The 21,326-nt window shown below is 49.7% G+C and overlaps 1 protein-coding gene across 7 annotated transcripts in view; it reads right to left on the minus strand.

Moving 5' to 3' along the window:
* The window catches only part of LOC140398211 (calpain-3-like), a 216,282-nt gene that overhangs the window by 28,286 nt on the left and 166,670 nt on the right, over positions 1-21,326 (minus strand). For 6 of the 7 annotated variants that reach the window (XM_072486601.1, XM_072486618.1, XM_072486628.1 and 3 more), the window contains one exon: positions 16,537-16,614. In XM_072486601.1, the coding sequence (XP_072342702.1) occupies positions 16,537-16,614 (78 nt within the window). Of the gene's footprint in view, positions 1-16,536; positions 16,615-19,508; positions 19,599-21,326 lie in introns of all 7 variants that reach the window. The other variant, XM_072486655.1, reaches the window with a different exon arrangement.

Below are 21,326 nucleotides of genomic sequence, written 5' to 3' on the forward strand. Positions count from 1 at the left end.
ATTTTGGGGTGATATGTACTGTGTGTTGGACCCGAAGGTGGATCACTCTAGGCCGAAATTGTTGGGCCTGGTTCGGATGGCAAAGTTATTGTTGGCATTTATGGAGGAGGCGGGAGGGTCCCTGATGGTTTATGCATCCTGGGGGGTGATATGCCATCAATGAACACACGACGAGTGGTGAACGTAACTGAGGCTTTAATACACTAAACAGAAAGCCTCCTGGCCTCTGATACCGAACTGGATCAGAGGCGGAGACAGCCACCTTTATACATGAGCCCGAGGGGAGGAGCCACAGGCAGAGCCAGCAGGGACAAGCCCAGGCATGTAACAATACAACAGTACAATACAATACAGTGGTTTACCACATTCACCCCCTGTTAAGGGCTGAGTTATAGATCGAGTCTGTCGGGAGCTCTGACTTTCCGCTGCGACCGCCTCAGTCCCGGCTGTGGTGTGGACACTGGTGTCGGATGAGGTGTCGAGGCCTGCGTGTCCGGCAGCGTGCCGTCTTCTGCGTCTCGTAGCAGATGAGTAGCAATGGGGGGAGACGGTGTAGGGTTGTGGGTAGTGGTGATGGTCACTGGGGAACCTGGAGGTGCCAAATGCCGACGGGTGACTGTGTCCTCCCGCCCGTCATGGTGTGCCACATAGGCATATTGGGGGTTAGCATGGAGGAGAAGGACCTTTTCAACCAGTAGATCCAACATATGGCCCCTCGCATGCTTCCGGAGGAGGACGGGCCCTGGGACCGTCAGCCAGGATGGGAGTGAGACCCCTGAGGTGGACCTCCTAGGGAAAACAAACATCCTCTCATGAGGGGTCACATTGATGGCGGTACACAGGAGCGACCGGATGGAGTGGAGCGCATCGGGAAGGACCTCCTGTCAGCGGGAGACAGGGAGACGTCTAGACCATAGGGCCAGGAGGACGGCCTTCCAGACCGTCGTGTTCTCCCTCTCCACCTGTCTGTTGCCCAGGGGTTGTAGCTGGTCGTCCTGCTGGAGGCGATGCCCTTGCTGAGCAGGAACTGACGCAACTCGTCGCTCATGAAGGAGGAACCCCGATCGCTATGGATGTAAGTGGGGAACCCGAACAGGGTGAAAAGACTGTGCAGGGCCTTGATGACGGTGGCGAAGGTCATGTCAGAGCATGGGATGGCAAAAGGGAATTTTGAGTATTCGTCAACAATGTTGAGGAAGTACACGTTACGGTCAGTGGAGGGGAGGGGCCCTTTGAAATCGATGCTGAGGCGCTCAAAGGGGCGACAGGCCTTTACCAGATGCCGATAGAAGTGCGGTTTGCACTCCACGCAGACCTGGCAGTCCCGGGTCACGGTCCTGACCTCCTCGATGGGGTAAGGTAGGTTGCGAGTCTTGATAAAGTGAAAAAACGGGTGACCCCCCCGGTGACAGAGGTCATTGTGGAGGACCTGAAGCCGGTCTACATGTGCGTTGGCACATGTACCGCGGGATAGGGTATCTGGGGGCTTATTGAGCTTCCCAGGTCGATACAAGATATTGTAATTATAGGTGGAGAGCTCGATCCTCCACCTCAGAATCTTGTCGTTCTTGATCTTGCCCCAATGTGTATTGTTAAACATGAAGGCAACCGACCGCTGGTCAGTGAGGAGAGTGAATTGCCTGCGACCAGGTAATGCCTCCAATGTCGCACAGCTTTTACAGTGGCTTGAGCTTCCTTTTCGACGGAGGAGTGTAGAATCTCGGAGACATGGAGGGTACGGGAGAAGAAAGTCACGGGCCTGCCCGCCTGGTTGAGGGTAGCGGCCAGAGCAAAGTCCGACACATCGCTCTCCACCTGGAATGGAATGGATTCGTCCACAGTGTGCATTGCGGCTTTGGCAATATCTGCCTTGATGCGGTTGAAGGCCAGGCGGGCCTCAGCCGTCAGGGGAATAATGGTGGATTTAATAAGTGGGACGGGCCTTGTCCGCATAATTGCGGACCCACTGGGCATAGTAAGAGAAGAACCCCAGGCATCTCTTCAGGGCCTTGGGGCAGTGGGGGAGGGGGAGTTCCAGGAGGGGGCACATGCGGTTGGGGTCAGGCCCTAGGACTCCGTTTTCCACAACGTAGCCAAGGATGGCTAGGCGGGTTGTGCGGAAAATCCATTTTTCCTTTTTGTAGGTGAGGTTCAGGAGTTTAGCGGTGTGGAGGAAGTGCCGGAGGTTTTCGTCATGGTCCTGCTGGTCATGGCCGCAGATGGTGACATTATCTAAGTACGGGAACGTGGCCCGCAGCCAATACTGGTCAACAATTCGGTCCATTTCCCGTTCAAAGACCAAGACTGCATTGGTGCCGCCGAAGGGGACCTTGGGGAAGTGGTAAAGGCGGCCATCTGCCTCGAAGGCAGTGTATTGGTGGTCCTCCGGGCGGATTGGGAGCTGGTGGTACGCGGACTTCAAGTCAACTGTGGAGAAGACTCGATACTGCGCAATCTGATTGACCATGTCAGATATGCGGGGGAGGGGGTACGCATCGAGCTGCGTGTACCGGTTGATGGTCTGACTGTAGTAGATGACCATCCGGTGCTTCTCCCCAGTCTTAACGACCACCACTTGGGCTCTCCAGGGGCTGTTACTTGCCTCAATTATCCCCTCTCGTAGGAGTCGCTGGACCTCCGCCCTGATAAAGGTCCTATCCCGGGCACTGTATCATCTGCTTACAGTCCGCGGTGAGGTTAGCGAAGAGCGAGGGTGGGGTGACCTTAAGGGTCGCGAGGCGACAGACGATGAGGGGGGGCAGGGGTCCGCCGAACTTTAAAGTAAGGCTCTGGAGGTGGCACTGGAAGTTGAGTCCCAGTAATAGAGCAGTGCAGAGATGGGGAAGGACGTAGAGTTTGAAGTTCGTGTACTCTACTCCTTGTACAGTAAGGGTCGCGACACAGTACCCCCGGATTTCTAGTGCATGTGATCCGGAAGCCAGGGAGATTTGCTGGGTCGCGGGTAAGATTGGGAGGGAGCAGCGCTTTACCGTATCTGGATGTACGAAGCTGTCTGTGCTCCCGGAGTCGAAAAGGCAGGCCGTCTCGTGTCCGTTGATCCGGACAGTCATCGTAGATTTAGTGAGGTGATGAGGCCGGGACTGGTCGAGCGTGATGAAGGCGAGCTTCAGAAGATGATGAGTAGGCCAGTCGGAGGTAGCAGCGGCCAGCGTACAATTGGGTGAGCAGGGCTCCCGGGAGGCTGCGGAGTGGTCCCAAGATGGCGGCCCCCATGGGACGCGCGTGGCGGGTGGCATTGGAGATGGCGTCAAAGATGGCGGACCCCATGGCTAACGCATGTCGGGTGAAGCACAAAATGGCGTTAAAGATGGCGGCCCCCATGGGTCGCACGTGGCAGCCGAAACCGAAGGTGGCAGCGCCCATGGGTCGCACATGGCGGTTGGCAAGGCAACTGGGGGCGACCCCGACAGGCAGCAAGCAGCGCTGCTGGGCCTAGAAGCTTTAGGGAGAGATCGGGCCTGGCAGGGTTTCGCAAAGTGGCCCTTCCTCCCACACCCATTGCAAGTCGCGTTCCTTGCAGGGCAGCGTTGGCCGGGGTGATTACCCTGGCTGCAAAAGTAGCACTTCGGGCTTCAGGTGTTGGCGGGCTGCTGCGCGGCACAAGCTTGCGCCGCACCCGGGCCGGATGATGGCGGCGCCCACGCGGTCCACGAGGGTGCTGCGCGGTCGGAGGTGTAGGCCTCCATATTCTGGAAGGCCACCTCCAGCGAGTTTGAGAGCTGCACTGTCTCTGGGAGGCTGAGTGTACCCCCTTCTAGCAATAGCTGGCAGATGTAGTTTGATTTCATGCCTGCGACATAAGCACTCCCTGACCAACAGATCCGCATGTTGGGTAGCCGATAGCGCCTGGCAGTCACAGTTCCGGCAGAGTACCCGCAAGGCACGCAGGAATTCTGCTAGTGATTCCCCAGGGCGTTGTCATCTCGTGACAAGAAGGTGCCTAGCATACACCTCGTTCACAGACTTAACATAGTGTCCCTTCAGCAGCATTATCGCCTCCGTATACGAGGGGGCGTCCCTGATGAGAAGAAAAACTTGCGGGCTCCCCCGTGCGTGGAGGATCTGCTTCTTTTGGAGGTTGGTGAAGTGTTCGGTGAAGGATCCGAGGTACACTTCAAAGCAGCTTAGCCAGTGCTCGAATGTTGCAGTGGCGTCGGCTGCCTGTGGGTCCAGCTCCAGGCGATCAGGCTTGAGTGACAAATTCATGTTAGATGTTTAGTGTATTAAATTGATATGCCATCAATGAACACACGACGAGTGGTGAACGTAACTGCGGCTTTAATACACTAAACAGAAATCCTCCTGGCCTCTGATCCCGAACTGGCATGTAACAATACAACAATACAATACAATACAGTGGTTTACCACAGGGGGAAGGAGTTCTTATTTTTCTCTTCAGTACACATGATGTAATCGAGGATCGATTATTTTCTTATGAGCCGAACTATTTTGGCTGGGGTGAGGAAGGCTGAGTGTTCAACGGTAGTTATTTCCAACCATGCCCCACATTGGGTGTTGGAGGTCAGTCGGGTGCACTGTAGGGGGTGGCATTTGGACGTTGAGTTGGGATTTTGTGTGAGGATTTTGAGAGCCATACAGGAGTATTCGGAACATAATGATAACATAGTGGTTTCACACTCGATTTTGTGGGAGGCATTGAAAGTGGTGACCAGGGAAGAGATTATTGCATTCAAGACACATGTGGATGCAGAGGCGAGGGAGGAGTGACAGAGACTGGTGGATGAGATTCTAAGGGTGGACTGGAGGCATGCAAGGGACCCAACTCTGGAGCTTTTGGCGTGCAGGAAAGAACTGCAAATGCAGTTTAACTTGCTGTCCATGGATAGGGCGATGCAGCAATTGAGGTGGGTTAAAGGGGCAGTGTGTGAGTATGAGGAGAAGGCCAATCGTCTTTTTGCTCACCAACTGAGATGGCAAGAGGCAGACAGGAAGATTGTTCTGGTTAGGGATCTGGAGGGTAGGATGGTCTCTGCCCCAAAGAAGGTGAATGGGGTGTTTAAGGCATTCTATGAGAGCTTATATAGATCGGATCCGCCGGAGGATGAACGGGGGAACAGCAGAGTGTTTCGGGGCTCTGGAGTTTCCCAAGATGGGGAAAGAACTGCGGGAGGATCTGGAGGAGCCATTGTCCCTGGAGGATGTTCAGACAACATTGAAGCATATACACTGGTGCCAGATAGGCTCCCGGTGGAATTTCATAAGAGGTTTTCGAATCAGCTGTGTCCATTGTTGTTGGCTATGATCAGGAATCCTTTGTGCGGGCCACCCTCCCACGGATACTGGGGCATGCGTCCATCTCACTGTTCCCGAAGAAGGACAAGGACCCATAGAGTGAGGGTCATATCATCCGAATTCCCTGTTAAACGTGGATGCTATGTTGTTGGCCAAGGTGTTGGTGTTAAGGTTGGATTTCGTAGGGGAGGATCATACGGGATTTGTGCATGGAGGGAGGTTGTCATTGAATGTGTGTCAGTTGCTGAATGTGCTGCTTACCACTGCGGAAAGGCCGTTATCGGAAAAAATTGTTTCGTTGTACACAAAGAAGGCCTTTGACCACGTGGAGTGGGGGTACCTTTTCGCGGTGTTGGAGAAGTTTGAGTTTGGTCCTGGGCTTGTGTCGTGGGTGCGGTTGCTGTATGCGGTTCCATTCGCTAGTGTTTGTACCAATACCATGAGCTCTGGGCCCTTTTGTCTGTATCGGGGTACGAGATAGGGGTATCCGATGTCTCCCTTGCATTTTGCGATGGCAATTGAGCCATTGGCCATTGCATTGAGGGCCTCAAATATGTGGAGTGGGATCGTTAGAGGTGGGATGGAGCACCGGGTGTCATTATACGCTGACGATTTGATACTGTACATTAGGGACCCGGGAATATTATGGGTATTTTGCATCGCTTTCAGGCCTTCTCCAGTTACAAGTTGAACTAAATAAAGGAAGAGTGAATATTTTGTGGTGGGTGTATCAGGGCGGGGAGCCGGATTGGGGGAATTGGCATTTTGGTTGGCGGGGACTAGTTTTCGATCCCTAGGAATCCAGGTGGCAGGGGATTGGGCAGCTTTGGAGATTGAACTGCTTGAGCCAAGTCAGTAGAGGTAAGGCAGACTAGCAGAGGTGGGATAGTCTCCCATTATCATTGGCGGGCTGGGTCCAATTGGTTAAGATGAACACCTTGCCAAGATTTTTATTTTTATTTCAGTGTCTCCCGGTGTTTCTGCCTAAGTACCTTTTCCAAATGGTCGAGTGGCTTATTTCCTGTTTTATTCGGGCGGGTAAGGCCCCGAAGATTCGGAGGGGGGTGCTTCAGCGGGAGAGACAGGCAGGGGGCTTAGCATTGCCAAATGTGCTGTATTATTGGGCAGCTAACACGAAGAAGGTGTTGGGGTGGTACAGGAACCCGGGGGCTCTCTGGGTTCAGATGGAGCCGGAGTCATCTATGGGGACAAGTTTGGGGGCATTGTTAATGGTGCCATTCTGTTGGCACCAGCAAAATACTCATTGAATCCAGTGGTGGTGGCCACGTTAAAAATATGGAGGCATCTCCACCAGTATTTTAAGTTGGGGCAGCTTCAAGGCTGGCTCCCATTTGTGCTAACCGCACATTTGAATCGGCAAGTCTGATTGCCTCATTTTGTGTGTGGAGGGAGAGATTGGTGGAGACAGTGGGGGACTTAATTTTTGGAGGGACGGTTTACCAGTTTGGAGGAGCTGATGGGGCCATTTGGGCTGGTGGACATGGACATGTTTAGGTACCTCCAGGTGTGGAGTTTTGTTAAGACGTTTTTTTCGTTTTTTCCGGTGTGCCGCCATCTTCCTTATTGGGGCAGGTTCTCTCCTGTTCGGGGTCAGAGGAGGGCAGTTTGTCCAGCCAGCATGTATGCATGGATAGCAGGGGAAGAGTGAGTTCAATGGAAGGGGTGAAGACGAAATGCATAGAGGAACCGGGCCACTACTGGAGGAGGGTGTGTGTGGAGTGAGGCGCTACGGCGGGTGACGGAGCCTTATTCAATAAAGGTAGTGTTTCAGGCATACCTCACTAAGACAAGGTCGAGGCGTTTTTCTGAGGGGGTGGAGGATAGGTGTGAGTGCTTTTCAAGGGGGCCCGCACACCACACACACATGTTCTGGTCCTGTTCTGAGCTGGTGGGTTTCTGGAAGTCTTTTTTTTATACCATGTCAGCGATCCTAAATATTGAGCTAGAACCCTGTCCTTGGTGGCTATTTTGGGGGTTTGCTGCGGATGGGTGTAGGGGGCACATGTCCTGGCCTTCACCTCGTTGGTAGTACGGAAGCGTATCCTGCTGGGTTGGAGGTTGGCAACACCATCGAGTGCTTCGACATGGCTAGGGGATTTGATGGAGTTTTTGCACCTCAAGAAGGTCAGTACACCATGCGGGGTTCGATTGAAGGGTTCTCTTGGAGATGGCGACCGTTTATATTGTACTTCACTGGTCACTGGAAGCTATGGGAGGGAGGAGGGGGCGATGGCTGGCGGGCAAATTTCTGGCTTTTTTCTTTTTTGTCTTCTTGGGTTTTCTTAAAGGTATTTGTGTGTTTGATAACTTTGTATAGAATATTCAAAACTTAATAAAATTTTTTTTTTTTTTTAAATGCTACCCTGCAAAACAAAGTTCAGGGCATGTGTATATATCAAAAAGAGTAGTGGTCCTCATATGAATCCCTGAGAAACATCACTGTATATTTCCCTCCAGTTTGAAAAACAAATGTTCACCACTTCTCAACTCTCCACTTTCTGACTCTTAGCTAATTTTTCATTGTTGCTGCCCATGGGCTTCAATTTTTCTAATATGCCGTTTGTGTATTATTTTATCAAACACCTTTTGAAAATATATATTCACTACTCCAACTGCATTACCCCGAACAGGCGCCGGAATATGGCAACTAGGGGCTTTTCACAGTAACTTAATTTGAAGTCTACTTGTGACAATAAGCGATTTTCATTTCATTTCATTTCATTTTCATTTCCATTACTTTCATCAGCCCTCTCTGTTACTGTATCATAGAATTTAATCAAGTTCATCAAATACGATTTCCCTTGAACAATTCTGTGATTATGATGTGAAGATGCCGGCGTTGGACTGGGTTGAGCACAGCAAGAAGTCTTACAACACCAGTTTAAAGTCCAACAGGTTTGTTTCGAATCACGAGCTTTCAGAGCACTGCTCCTTCCTCAGGTGAATGAAGAGGTGGGTTCCAGAAACACAAATATAGACAAAGTCAATGATGCAAGACGATGCTTTGAATGCGAGTCGTTGCTGGTAATTAAGTCTTTACAGGTCCAAACGGAGCAACTGGAGAGAGGGATAATCACAGGTTAAAGAGGAGTGAATTGTCTCAAACCAGGGCAGTTGGTAGGATTTTGCAAGCCCAGGCGAGATGATGTTGATTCATCGACATGGTACCACCATTACACGTGAGAACATCGCCCACCAGGTACATGGTACATACTCATGCGACTCGGCCAATGTTGTCTTCCTCATGCGCTGCATGAAAGGATGTCCCAAAACGTGGTACATTGGTAACACCATGCAGACGCTGCGACAACGGATGAACGGACATCGCGTGCCAATTGACAGGTAGGAATGTTCCCTTCCAGTCGGGCAACACTTCAGCAGTCATGGGCATTCAGCCTTTGAACTTCGGGTAAGCGTTCTCCAAGGCGCCCTTCAGGACGCGGGACAACACAGAATCACCGAGCAGAACCTTATAGCCAAGTTCCGTACTCATGAGTACGGCCTCAACCGGGACCTTGGATTCATATCTCACTACATTCACCCCCCACCATCTCGTCTGGGCTTGCAAAATCCTACCAACTGCCTTGCAATTGAGACAATTCCCACTTCTTTAACCTGTGATTATCCCTCTCTCCAGTTGCTCCATCTGGAACTGTAAAGAATTAATTACCTGCAAAGACTCGCATTCAAAGTATCATTTTGCATCATTGACTTTGTCTATGTTTCTGGAACCCACCTCTTCATTCACCCGAGGAAGGAGCTGTGCTCCAAAAGCTAGTGATTCGAAACAAACCTGTTGGACTTTAACCTGGTGTTGTAAGACTTCTTACAATTCTGTGATAGTTGGTATTTATAAAGTGATATTTTGTTTGGTGATAATTAATTTTGTCTTGGAAATTTTGGCTTCAAATTTCCCTGCCACTGGCATTAGGTTGTTTGGTCTGTCGTTGCCATGTTTATTGTTCTCCAATTTTCTGAATAAGGGGTGAAACATTTGCAACACCTCACCTCATACTCTCGTACGACTCCCACTTTGAGTATCAATGTTTGTTCTGAGATTATTGAAATACGCTATAATATCTCTTACAATATGGTCCAAGTCCTCCAAACAGCATCAGAACTAGCCGAAAACTAACGACATACTTGGATAAATTTGAAAAGGCCAGATATCTGACCCACAGCACAGAAGAACTCCCTCAGAGCAGAAATCCACGCAGTGAACAGTAAAGAGAATCAGAGCAGAAGTTGACTTAAGGTAATTTTAAATATCCAATGTGACTGTTACTGAATGGATATGGATGAATGTTACTAAATAGGTGAGTGGATGAATGAGTAAATGGATAGTATGGTAATGTGGTTAGGTGGGTGAGGCAAAGGGATAGGGTCAATGAGGTAATTGAGTAGGTGGCAAGTGAGTGAGGTGGGTAGGGTCATCGAGTGGCAGGAGGGAAGGGTGGCAGGTGGGTGGAGTGGTGGTGGGTAAATTGGGTGGTTCAGTGGTAGGTGGGTAGGGTGGCAAGTGGAAAGGATTGAAAGGTGGCAGATTAGTAGGGTAGCAAGTGGGTGAGCTGGTAATTGGCCACAGTCGTAGGTAGGAAGGGAAGGGTAACTGGTGGGTGAGGTGATACATGGGTAGGGTAGCATGTGGGTAGGGTAGCAGGGTGGCATTTGGGTAGGGTGGTAGGTAGGTGAAGTTTAAGGTTTGTAGTCTGGTCGTGTTGCAGGGTGTTATGGTGACAGATGAATAGGATAGCAGGTGATTAGGATGGCAGGTGGGTAGGCTGACTTATGGTTAAGGTGGTATATAGGTGGGTAGATGGCAGGTGGGTAATTGGGTAGGTACGTTGGGCTATTCAAGTCGTATCAAGAGAGGTTGTCAGATTTGGGGTTAGTCAGGTCTGGTATGGGGAAATGGGGTGTAGTCAGGTCTAGTCAGGAGGTAGTCCGATCAAGTCGAATAGGAGAGTCAGGTGGTGGGGGCTAGTCAGGTTAGGTTAGGGAGCAGTCGGGGTTGGGGTGGATCCAGTGTGAGTGATTGGTGGATCAGTTGTGTAGCTACCTAGGAGTTAGACTAGGAGTTTTCTGTCTAATATTTCCTGCTAACTACATTGGAAAGTGAGTATGTTGGAGCTGTCTGAAGTCTCTGATTCTATCTCAAGAGTTGGAATCTTTGACTTCCGGGTGCGGCTATGCAGAGCTAGGTCGCATATTCGGCAGCTCCTGCTTGGAACGGACTTTTGGGCTCTTTTACAGGGCCCCCACGGCATTTGTTTGACATTTCCCGGTGTGGGAAGAAGGCGGCAATATTCCCCCGACAGTGTCCCCCAGGAAGGGTATGTCTCTTGGTTGCCAGACACACGCAGAAACAGTGAAAGATTTGGCTGCAACTACAGGATAAACAGGGCCTCTTCCAGCATGCAGGCGGGGGAAGGGCAAGCTTAAAGCTGCAAGCTGACCTGAGGGCCTGTATCAAAGGTGAATTCTAGCAGCAGAGGGAACAACTGTGAAAAGACCTCATCAAGGCCACTGAAGGGACTTCCGGTTGCGGTGATGCCTAGCTAGCCGCACGCTTCGGCGGCTCCAGCTCTGACGGACCTTCGGGCTCTTTTAAGAGCCTCAACGGGGAATTTTTCGACGACGCAACCCGGTGTGGGGCGTGTGAGAAGGGAGTCCCCCCCAAACGAAGGAGGAAAAAACTGGCGGCGGCGGCTGCAGCGCGAGGAATCGTCGACCAAAGGGTCAGAAAGAGAGAAGTACAAGATGGCGGCGGAGAAAGCGCAGGCGACATGGGGGCCTGAGCATGAAATTGTGAGACGGTGCGTGGAGCTGCTGAAGAGGGAGGTGCTGACCCCGTTGCTACAGGCAATTGAGGGGCTCAAGGAGACATTAAAGACCCAGGAGACAGAGCTCCGTGTGGTGGAGCAGAAGGTGACAGATATTGAGGACGAGATCCTGGGCCTGGCGGTTAAGACACAGACGCACGAGGCACTTCATAAAAAGTGTACTGAAAGGATCGAAGCCCTAGAAAATGGAGCGCGAAGGAAGAACCTTCGGATACTGGGTCTCCCTGAGGGTGTGGAAGGAGTGGACTGTGGAGCGTACGCAAGTACGATGCTGAGCTCACTGATGGGTGCTGAGGCCCCTACGGGCCCCTTGGAGGTGGAGTGGGCAAATCGGATTCCGGCGAGAAGACCAAAAGCGGGAGAACCACCCAGGGCGATAATCGTGCGATTTTACCGCCTTAAGGATAGAGAAGAGGTCCTGAGATGGGCTAAAAAGGTGCGGAGTAGCAGATGGGAGAATGCAGTGGTACGGGTATACCAGGATTGGAGTGCGGAGGTGGCGAGAAGGAGGGCGAGCTTCAACCGAGCCAAAGAGGTGTTGCATAAAAGGAAGGTGAAGTTCGGGATGCTGCAGCCGGCAAGACTATGGGTCACGTATCAGGAGAGACACCATTATTTCGAGACGGCGGAGGAAGCATGGACCTTCATCAAAGAAGAGAAATTGGATCGGAACTGAGGGACTGATGCTGCAGGAAATGTTATTGTTAATGTTACGGTGGAAGTTAATTGAGAAGTAAACAGGGAAGGGGGGAGACATTGGGGAAATGTGGGCGCCGGTGAGGGGGGAAAGACGGGACATAGTTGGAGAATGGGGAAGGGGAGGGGGAGGGGAAAGGGAGCTGCGCCATAAGAGGCGGGTCAGGTAAAGGGATGTTCCCGCACCAGAAAGAATAAGGCGGGAAGACAGGCGCAAGGCGGATGGGAGTTCCCCACATGGGGGGGGTCGAGGAGTGAGCAGGAGTAGCCGGGGTCAGTTGAAGTCAGCTGACTTACGGAAGTAATATGGGGGGAGCAATCAAGCTAGAAAGAGATCTAGCGGGGAGGGGAGGAGGGAGGGAGAAGGGGGGGGGGGACAACTGGGTTGCTGCTGCGGAAATCCAAAAGGAAATGGCTAAAGAGTGGGTGGGCGGGGATGGTGTGCGACGCTGGGGGAGCGAGCGGGAGCGTGGAGGCGGGATATGGGACTGGCCTAGAGAAGGTAATGGCTAGTCGACACGGGAGGGGGGCAGGTAGCCCCCTAGTGAGGCTGATCACGTGGAACGTGAGAGGCCTGAACGGACCGATAAAAAGGGCCCGAGTGCTCGCGCATTTGAAAGGACTAAGGGCAGACGTGGTTATGCTCCAAGAGACGCACCTAAAGGTGGCGGACCAAGTTAGGCTAAGGAAAGGATGGGTGGGACAGGTGTTCCACTCAGGACTGGACGCAAAGAATAGAGGGGTGGCCATTTTGGTGGGGAAACAGGTCGCATTTGAAGCAAAGAACATCGTAGCAGATAGCGGAGGTAGATATGTAATGGTGAGTGGCAGGCTGGAGGGAATGGAGGTCGTGTTGGTTAACGTGTATGCCCCAAACTGGGACGATGCGGGATTTATGAGACGGATGCTGGGGCGTATACCGGACCTGGAGGTAGGAAACTTGATTTTAGGAGGGGACTTTAATACGGTGCTGGACCCGGGGCTAGATAGATCCAGCTCAAGGACCGGAAGAAGGCCGGCAGCGGCCAAGGTACTTAAGGGGTTTATGGACCAAATGGGGGGAGTGGATCCATGGCGATTTCTTAGACCTAGGGCTAGGGAGTATTCCTTCTTCTCCCATGTCCATAAAGTGTACTCCCGGATAGATTTTTTTGTTTTGGGAAGGTCGTTGATCTCTAGGGTGGAAGAAGCTGAGTACTCAGCCATAGCGGTTTCGGATCATGCCCCACATTGGGTGGACCTGGAATTAGGAGCGGAAAGGGAGCAGAGAACACTCTGGCGATTAGATGTGGGACTGATGGCGGATGAGGGAGTGTGTGCAAGAGTGCGGGGGTGTATTGAGAGATACCTGGAGGTCAATGACGACGGCGAGGTCCCTGTGGGAGTGGTATGGGAAGCACTAAAAGCGGTGGTCAGAGGAGAGCTGATCTCCATTGGGGCCCACAAAAGGAAAACAGAGGCCAAGGAAAGGGAAAGATTACTGGGGGAGATTTTAAGGGTGGATAGGGAATTTGCAGAGACCCCGGAAGAGGAATTGTACAGGGAGAGGAGACGACTCCAGACGGAATTTGACCTTCTGACCACCAGAAAGGCGGAGGTACTGTGGAGGAAGGCACAGGGGAGGAGGTATGAATATGGGGAAAAGGCGAGTCGCCTGTTGGCTCATCAATTGCGAAAGAGGGCAGCAGCGAGGGAAATAGGAGGAATTAGAGACGAAAGGGGAGACACGGTGCGAAGGGCAGGAAAGATAAATGAGGTGTTCAAGACCTTCTATGAGGAACTGTATAGGTCTCAACCCCCAGAGGGAGAGGAGGGGATGCGGCAGTTCCTGGACCAATTGAGGTTCCCGAAAGTGGAGGAGCGGGGGGTGGTAGGCCTGGGGGCACCGATTGGGGTGGACGAGGTTATTAAGGGACTGGGAAGCATGCAAGCAGGGAAGGCCCCAGGACCAGACGGGTTCCCGGTGGAGTATTACAGAAAATATGTGGACTTGTTGGCCCCGTTGATGGTGAGGACGTTCAATGAGGCCAGGAAAGGGGGGACTCTACCCCCGACGATGTCGGAGGCGACGATATCGTTAATTTTGAAGAGGGATAAAGATCCGTTGCAGTGCGGGTCCTATAGACCCATTTCATTGTTGAACGTGGACGCCAAATTGTTGGCAAAGGTACTGGCATCGAGGATAGAGGACTGTGTCCCGGGGGTGGTGCACGAAGACCAGACAGGGTTCGTAAAAGGGAGACAACTGAATGTTAACGTGCGACGACTATTAGGGGTGATAATGATGCCCCCAGTGGAGGGGGAGGCAGAGATAGTGGCGGCAATGGACGCAGAGAAGGCATTTGATAGGGTGGAGTGGGAGTATTTATGGGAAGTGTTAAGGAGGTTTGGGTTTGGGAACGGGTTTATTAGCTGGGTTAGACTTCTTTATGGGGCTCCAACGGCAAGCGTAGTTACAGGTCGACATAGATCGGAGTATTTCCGACTATATAGGGGAACAAGACAGGGATGCCCGCTGTCTCCATTGTTGTTCGCGTTGGCAATTGAACCTCTGGCCATGGCGTTGAGAGACTCCAGGAAATGGAGAGGGGTGATTAGAGGGGGAGAAGAACACCGAGTCTCGTTATATGCGGATGACCTATTGTTATACGTGTCGGACCCAGCGGGGGGAATGATAGAGGTTATGCGAATTTTGAGGGGGTTCGGGGATTTCTCGGGGTATAGGCTAAACATGGGGAAGAGTGAATTATTTGTGATACATCCAGGGGACCAGAGTAGAGAGATAGAAGGCTTGCCTCTAAGGAAAGTGGAAAGAAACTTCCGATACCTGGGGATTCAGATCGCTAGGAGCTGGGGAACCTTGCACAGACTTAATCTGACACGGTTGGTAGAACAAATGGAGGAGGACTTCAAGAGGTGGGACATGCAGCCTCTATCGCTGGCGGGCAGGGTGCAAGCAATTAAGATGATGGTCCTCCCGAGGTTCTTATTTGTATTTCAATGTCTCCCTATACTAATCACTAAGACCTTTTTTAATAAAATAGACAGGAGCATCACGAGCTTCGTGTGGGCAGGGAAAGTTCCGAGAGTAAGGAGGGGGTTCCTTCAGCGTAGTAGGGACAGAGGAGGATTGGCACTACCGAACTTGGGCGATTACTATTGGGCCGCCAATGTGGCAATGATACGTAAATGGATGATGGAGGGTGAGGGAGCGGCGTGGGAAAGACTGGAGAGAAAGTCCTGTAAAGGGACGAGTTTAGAGGCGCTGGTGACGGCGCCGCTACCGATCTCACCTAAAAAGTTTACCACGAACCCGGTGGTGGCGGCAACATTGAATATCTGGGGACAGTGGAGGCGACAGAGAGGGGTGCGGGGAGCCCTGGTGGGGTCCCCAATCAGGAACAACCATAGGTTCGCCCCAGGAAGAATGGATGGAGGATTTCAGAGCTGGTTCCAGTTGGGAATTAGGAGGGTGGGAGATTTATTTATAGATGGGACTTTTGCGAGCTTGGGAGCATTGGAGGAAAAGTATAAGTTGCCCCGGGGAAATTTCTTGAGATATATGCAGGTGAGGGCATTTACTAGACAACAGGTGAGGGAATTTCCATTGCTCCCGACACAGGGGATACAGGACAGGGTGCTTTCAGGGGTGTGGGTCGGAGAGGGCAAGGTGTCAGAGATTTAACGAGAGATGAGGGAAGAGGGGGAGGAGTCGGTGGGCGAACTAAAAGGAAAGTGGGAAGAAGAACTAGGGGAGGAGATAGAGGAGGGTATGTGGGCTGATGCCCTAAGCAGGGTAAATTCCTCTTCCTCATGCGCCAGGCTTAGCCTGATTCAATTTAAGGTGCTACATAGAGCACACATAACGGGAGCAAGATTGAGCAGGTTCTTTGGAGTGGAGGACAAATGTGGGAGGTGTGGCGGGAGCCCGGCAAACCACGCACATATGTTTTGGGCATGCCCGGCACTGGAAGGGTATTGGAAGGGAGTGACGGGAGTGATTTCGCGGGTGGTGAGGGCCCGGGTCAAACCAGGCTGGGGGTTAGCTCTATTTGGAGTTGCGGAAGAGTCGGGAGTGCAGGAGGCGAAAGAGGCCGACGTTGTGGCCTTTGCGTCCCTAGTAGCCCGGCGCAGGATCCTACTCATGTGGAAGGAGGCGAAACCCCCCGGACTGGAGGCCTGGGTAAATGATATGGCGGGGTTCATTAAACTGGAGCAGATAAAGTTTGCCCTGAGAGGATCGGCTCAAGGGTTCACCAGGCGGTGGCAGCCATTTCTCGACTACCTAGGGGAACGTTAGAGGGAAGACAGATGACCAGCAGCAGCAACCCAGGGGGAGGGGGGGGGGGGAGGGGGGGTTTAGTTTAGGTCAAAGATAAAGGGGTTTTGTTACTTGTGTATTGTTTAAAATTTCTGTATTGTTATTGTTGCGTTTGCTTTGTAAGAGGGGAAAAATTGTTGTTTGGGAAAAAATTTTCAATAAAACATTTATTAAAAAAAAAAAAAGAGTTGGAATCTTTATCGGAGGGTCCCGGAGCAGGGGAATTTCGCATTGGAAGTTCAAACATTCCAAGTAATACTTCCACAGGGTCCAGACATGCATCTTGGCTTATATATCGGTCTCTGGGAAGGTCTGCGTCAGTATTTCCAAACTCCCAACTTCACTGGAAAGAAATTGATAATAAGACACAGTAATACTTACATCTCCTGAAATCTGTTCAAAAATACGACGGAACTGCAGGTCCTCCTCAGTCTCCTCCCTGGCTGTTGTTGATGAAGGCTGATCATGGAAGAAATCAAACCAAAGATTATATGGTTGCTGATGCGTCAAGAATGGTTCTCTTAGCATCTTGGAAAATACATTTGTGCCAAAAGTCAAATGAGATAAGTCTAAAATATCAAAGCCAACATCAAAGCCAACCTTTGACAGCAACTAGTATAAGCAGCGATTCTATTTCTGCGTCAAGCCCGCAGTGCATCCTGTCAACAGGCCTCTGATGGTGCTTCTTCTAAAAGACTTCTGATGTGATCTTTTCCAAAGATGTCAGCTTTGGAAAATGCTGATGGTCAACTTATTGACAGGACTCTCAACCCCACATAAAGCCACTGACAATTTTATCCAATAGTTTTAGTACAGCGTTAGCCATAAGTTGTAGGGAGCAAATTTATAAGCTAGCATAAAGCGTCCCTTGCAGTGTAAGGCTACCTCAGTTAATATTCCAAAACAACCAACTTCATGCTTACTTCAGCTGCTCGTATCGTTCCCTTTTAATTCCACTGTCTATGAAAATCCAGATGATGCTCCGGGACCCTCCGATCAGCCTCAAATCACTATACGTCCTACACATTAACAGTTTTCTTTCCCCAAGATTAAAGTAGAAACAAGCACTGTTGCTTCTTTCCCAACATGAACAAGCAGGACTGCCCTAGCTGCACTATCTGGATATCCTAATTTATTCATTGAAATTAACCTCTCCAGCCAGAGTGGAAGATTAATACAGGTGGTTCCATCCATTTCTGACTCTGGCAAATCCAGAAGCAAGGACTGAAAGACATGGGATCTCTTTTAAATAGCGTACATCTCCATAAAAATCTTCTTTGTCAAGCTGGCCTCATAATCAGGACACTTCATGAGGAGATTCAAGCAATAGCCCTTCAAATGTTTTAATTTTACTGCACTTGTTGATGAATGTGAATATTTCTCTCCAGGAGTCATCGGGTTCTGTTAGTAAGACTGTCCCTCTCACCAGGAGTTGTGTCCTGTTGCTGAGACTGACTCTGTTCAGGAGTCAGGTCCTGTTAGTAAGACTGTCCCTCTCTCCAGGAGTCAGGTCCTTTTGTTGAAACTGTCTCTCTCCCAGTGCCAGGTCCTGTTCGTAAGACTGACCCTCTCTCTGGGAGTCAGGTCTTGTTGGTGAAACTGTCTCTGTCCAAGAGTCAGGTCCTGTTAGTAAGACTGTCCCTCTCTCACTTGGAGTTGGGACATGTTGCTGAGAATGTCCATCTCCAGGAATCAGGCCCTAGTAGTAAGACTGTCCCTCTCACTAGGAGTCGGGACATGTGGGTGAGACTGTGTCTCTCACTAGGCGTCAGGTCCTGTTGGTGAGACTGTCCCTCTCCAGGAATAAGGTCCTGTGAGTAAGACTGACCCTCTTTCTAAAAGTCAGATCCTGTTGGTGAGATTGTCCCTCTCTGTATGAGTCGGGTCCTGTTGATGAGACTGTTCCTTTCTCTAGGAGGTAGGTCCTGTTCATGAGACTGCCTCTCTCAAGGGGTCTGGCCTTGTTGGTAAGACTGTCTCTCTCACTAGGAGACAGGTCCCATTGGTGAGACTGTCTCTCTCTAGGAGTCATGTCCTGTTGGTGAGACAGTCTCTCTCCAGGAGTCTGGACCTATTGTTGAGATAGGAACATAGGAATTAGGAGCAGAAGTAGGCAATTCAGCCCCTCGAACCTGCTTCTCCATTCAATCAGATCATGGCTGATCTCTTCCTGGTCTCAAATCCACCTCCCTACCTGCTCCCCATATCCCTTTAACCCATTTTTATGAGAAATATATCTATCTCTTTCTTGAAACCATGTAATGATTCAGACTCCACCGCACTGTGAGGCAGCGAGTTCCACAAATTCACTAGCCTTGCGAGAAGTAGTTCCTCCTTATTTCAGTTCTAAATCAAGCACCTCTCAACCTATATCTGTGACATCTCATTCTAGGTTGCGCTACAAGGGGGAACATTGGTCTACATTTACTTTATCAATCCCTTTTAGTATCTTCTATACCTCAAAAAGATCCCCTCTCATACTTCTAAACTCCAGCGAGTAAAAGCCCAAACTGTTTAATCTCTCCTCGTACATCAACCCTTTCATCCCCAGAATCAATTTGTGAATCTCTTCTGAACTGCCTCCAATGCCACCACATTTTTTCTCAAATAAGGAGACAAAAACTGGACACAATACTCCAGATGTGGTTTCACCAACACCCTATACAATTGCAACAATACTCCTCTACTTTTACGCTCCAGTCCTTTTGCAATAAACGCTAACATTCCATGTGCCTTTTTAATTACATGCTCTATCTGCACAGATTTTCTGCGATTCATGAACAAAGACACCCAGATCCCTCTGCCCAGATGAATTTTGTATCTGCTTTCCATTTGGATGATAATTTGTCTTTCATTTTTCTTGGCCAAAATGGATAACCTCACACTTATCTACATTAAACGCCATCATCCAAATTTTGGCCCAATCTGCAAGTCTATCTATAGCCATCTGTAAAATCTTTATCTCCCCTTCATTCCCTGCTTTTCCACCGATTTTAGTAACATCCACTAAATTTTGCTATGTTACACTCTTTGAATTTATTTGCAGCCTTTCTTTCTTCACATATCCCAGGCATCTTCTCGTTCTCTGCCAGTGATGCACTCCCAGGTGTAATAGGAAATCACCTATTCAGGCCAGATTTCAATCCTCACAGGAAGCTCAGAAACATGCTGTAACCCTGGCGCTCTTGAACACTGTCATACTTTGACCCTTTTCCATTCAGATGCATCAGGACTTTAAGTGTTAGCATCTGTTTCCTATTTAAGGTTCCTTCTGAATGGGAAAGAGCAGTGCAGAGCATATTTCACTGATTTCAGGCTATCACAGTCCAAGCCATGCTAGTACATGGAAAAACCTTGGTCTTTTTCTTGTCTTCCGTTTTTTTCTCCGTTTCCACCTCCGAGTCTACAGTGTCCTTAGTTCTATCACAAACAAAGATGATTGGCTAGAGGAAAGACGAAGTGGTTAGAAATGATGAACAGGAGAGTGCTGGAGATGCAGTAGGGTTTGACAGGTGCCTTGAAGGTACAATTACACAAGTTCCACTAGGTTGGCTTCACAGAATGGGCCATATGGAGCAGTATAGTTCCATCTTTGATCAACCAGTGTTGAGCTGGCTAGTCTCAGCCAGACGTTGCTACAGTTGACCATCATTGGGTTAGGAGAGGAGAATCGTGTCCCCACACGCACTGTCTAAACTCACTTTGGCAAAGTAATGGAAGGTATCTGATAACAGCAGGACCTGAACCACAGAAGTCAGAGAGAAGTACAGATGGAAAGAAAAGTAGCAGAACAAATTAAGTGAATGGAAGGTGCATTTGTTCATTTAAATTTATAGATTACCACATTTAATTTCAGGAAAATCTTTCTTTGAGGTGGGGGGACAGTTGGACACTTTCAATCTATTTGCAAAGCTTTTCTCTCCTTACACATTCCTATATTCAGCTACGATGTCTCTCCCTCTCAGGAAAGAAGCTATGTTCTAGAACTTCACACATTGCTTAGTATCAAGATCCCTAGGTACATTACAAAGCTGCTTTGGAGGAACTAAGTACTTGGCAAAAAAGTAAGGATTCAGTGTGTTACATGAGGAGGAAGTTATTATGGATGAGGTTTTGAAAGGAGGTGCAGGTAATAATGCAAAAGTATTTACAAACATGCACTGCAAGCAGAGAATCAGCGATTAATTGGCAGAAATGCAAAATTGTAAAACTACTCCTGAATGTTTTTTACACCACTTCCATAGACATGTCCATACTTCCTCAGGTCTTGGTCTCCTCCCACGCACCAGGTACATTGTCTCTTGTTGATTACATCCGGAAGTGGGAGGATCAGATGCCAAGTGTAGGCTAAAAACACCTAGCTCTGACCCTCAACCTCCTACATTGATTCCCATGCTGTCACTTTGCTTTTGAACTTCCAGTCCAGCCTAGTTAGGCTTAAATTTCCTTCAGCCTGGTGTCAGTACAGTTAAAGCCACCTTTAGTTCTCACCAGCTCTTACATGCCTCTGGTTCCAACTGTCTCAACGTCCCTGCTCTACCCTAAATGTAAATCTGCAAGTCCTTAGCCCCAGAAGGAACTACCCTCCCCTTATCAAGAAATGATCCTTCCTCCAATTTCTACTCCATCTCCATCAATAGCAAAATTCTAGTTTGTATTTATATTATCTGGAGGCTCAGTCTCAAAACTACAGCTAAATGTTTCAGACCACATCCTCAATCTCAGATGTTTCCCATCAGCCCTGATCTTGGAAAGATCCATTAGCTCTGGATGCCCCAACTAATTGATTTTGAGACCTGTTAATCTACTCTTTCAAATACGTTCCAAGGGGCTTATGCTTACTCAGTGATGAGTAAATTCCTCCAATGGCAGTTTCCTATCCAGTTCCCTCCATTCAACCTTCAGTGGCCATTCCTTCATCCATGCTGGAATTCCTTCCCCCAATCCCTCTGCCTTTAACCTTCCCTGCTCATTTTCAACACCTCTTGAGGATCCTTAATTTTGTCTTCAATTCCCTGCCCTTTACTTATTAATCATTATTTACATCAGGTGGGTTGAGAATTTTGATATGTTTTGCTGTATGTGATGAACACCATAGGAACAGGAACCTGTGTTATAAGAAAAGGACCCATTATCAAAGTAATGTTATAAATAGGGGCATTATTATATTG

Source organism: Scyliorhinus torazame, chromosome 2 (genome assembly GCF_047496885.1).
Source record: "Scyliorhinus torazame isolate Kashiwa2021f chromosome 2, sScyTor2.1, whole genome shotgun sequence".
NCBI lineage: Eukaryota > Metazoa > Chordata > Chondrichthyes > Carcharhiniformes > Scyliorhinidae > Scyliorhinus > Scyliorhinus torazame.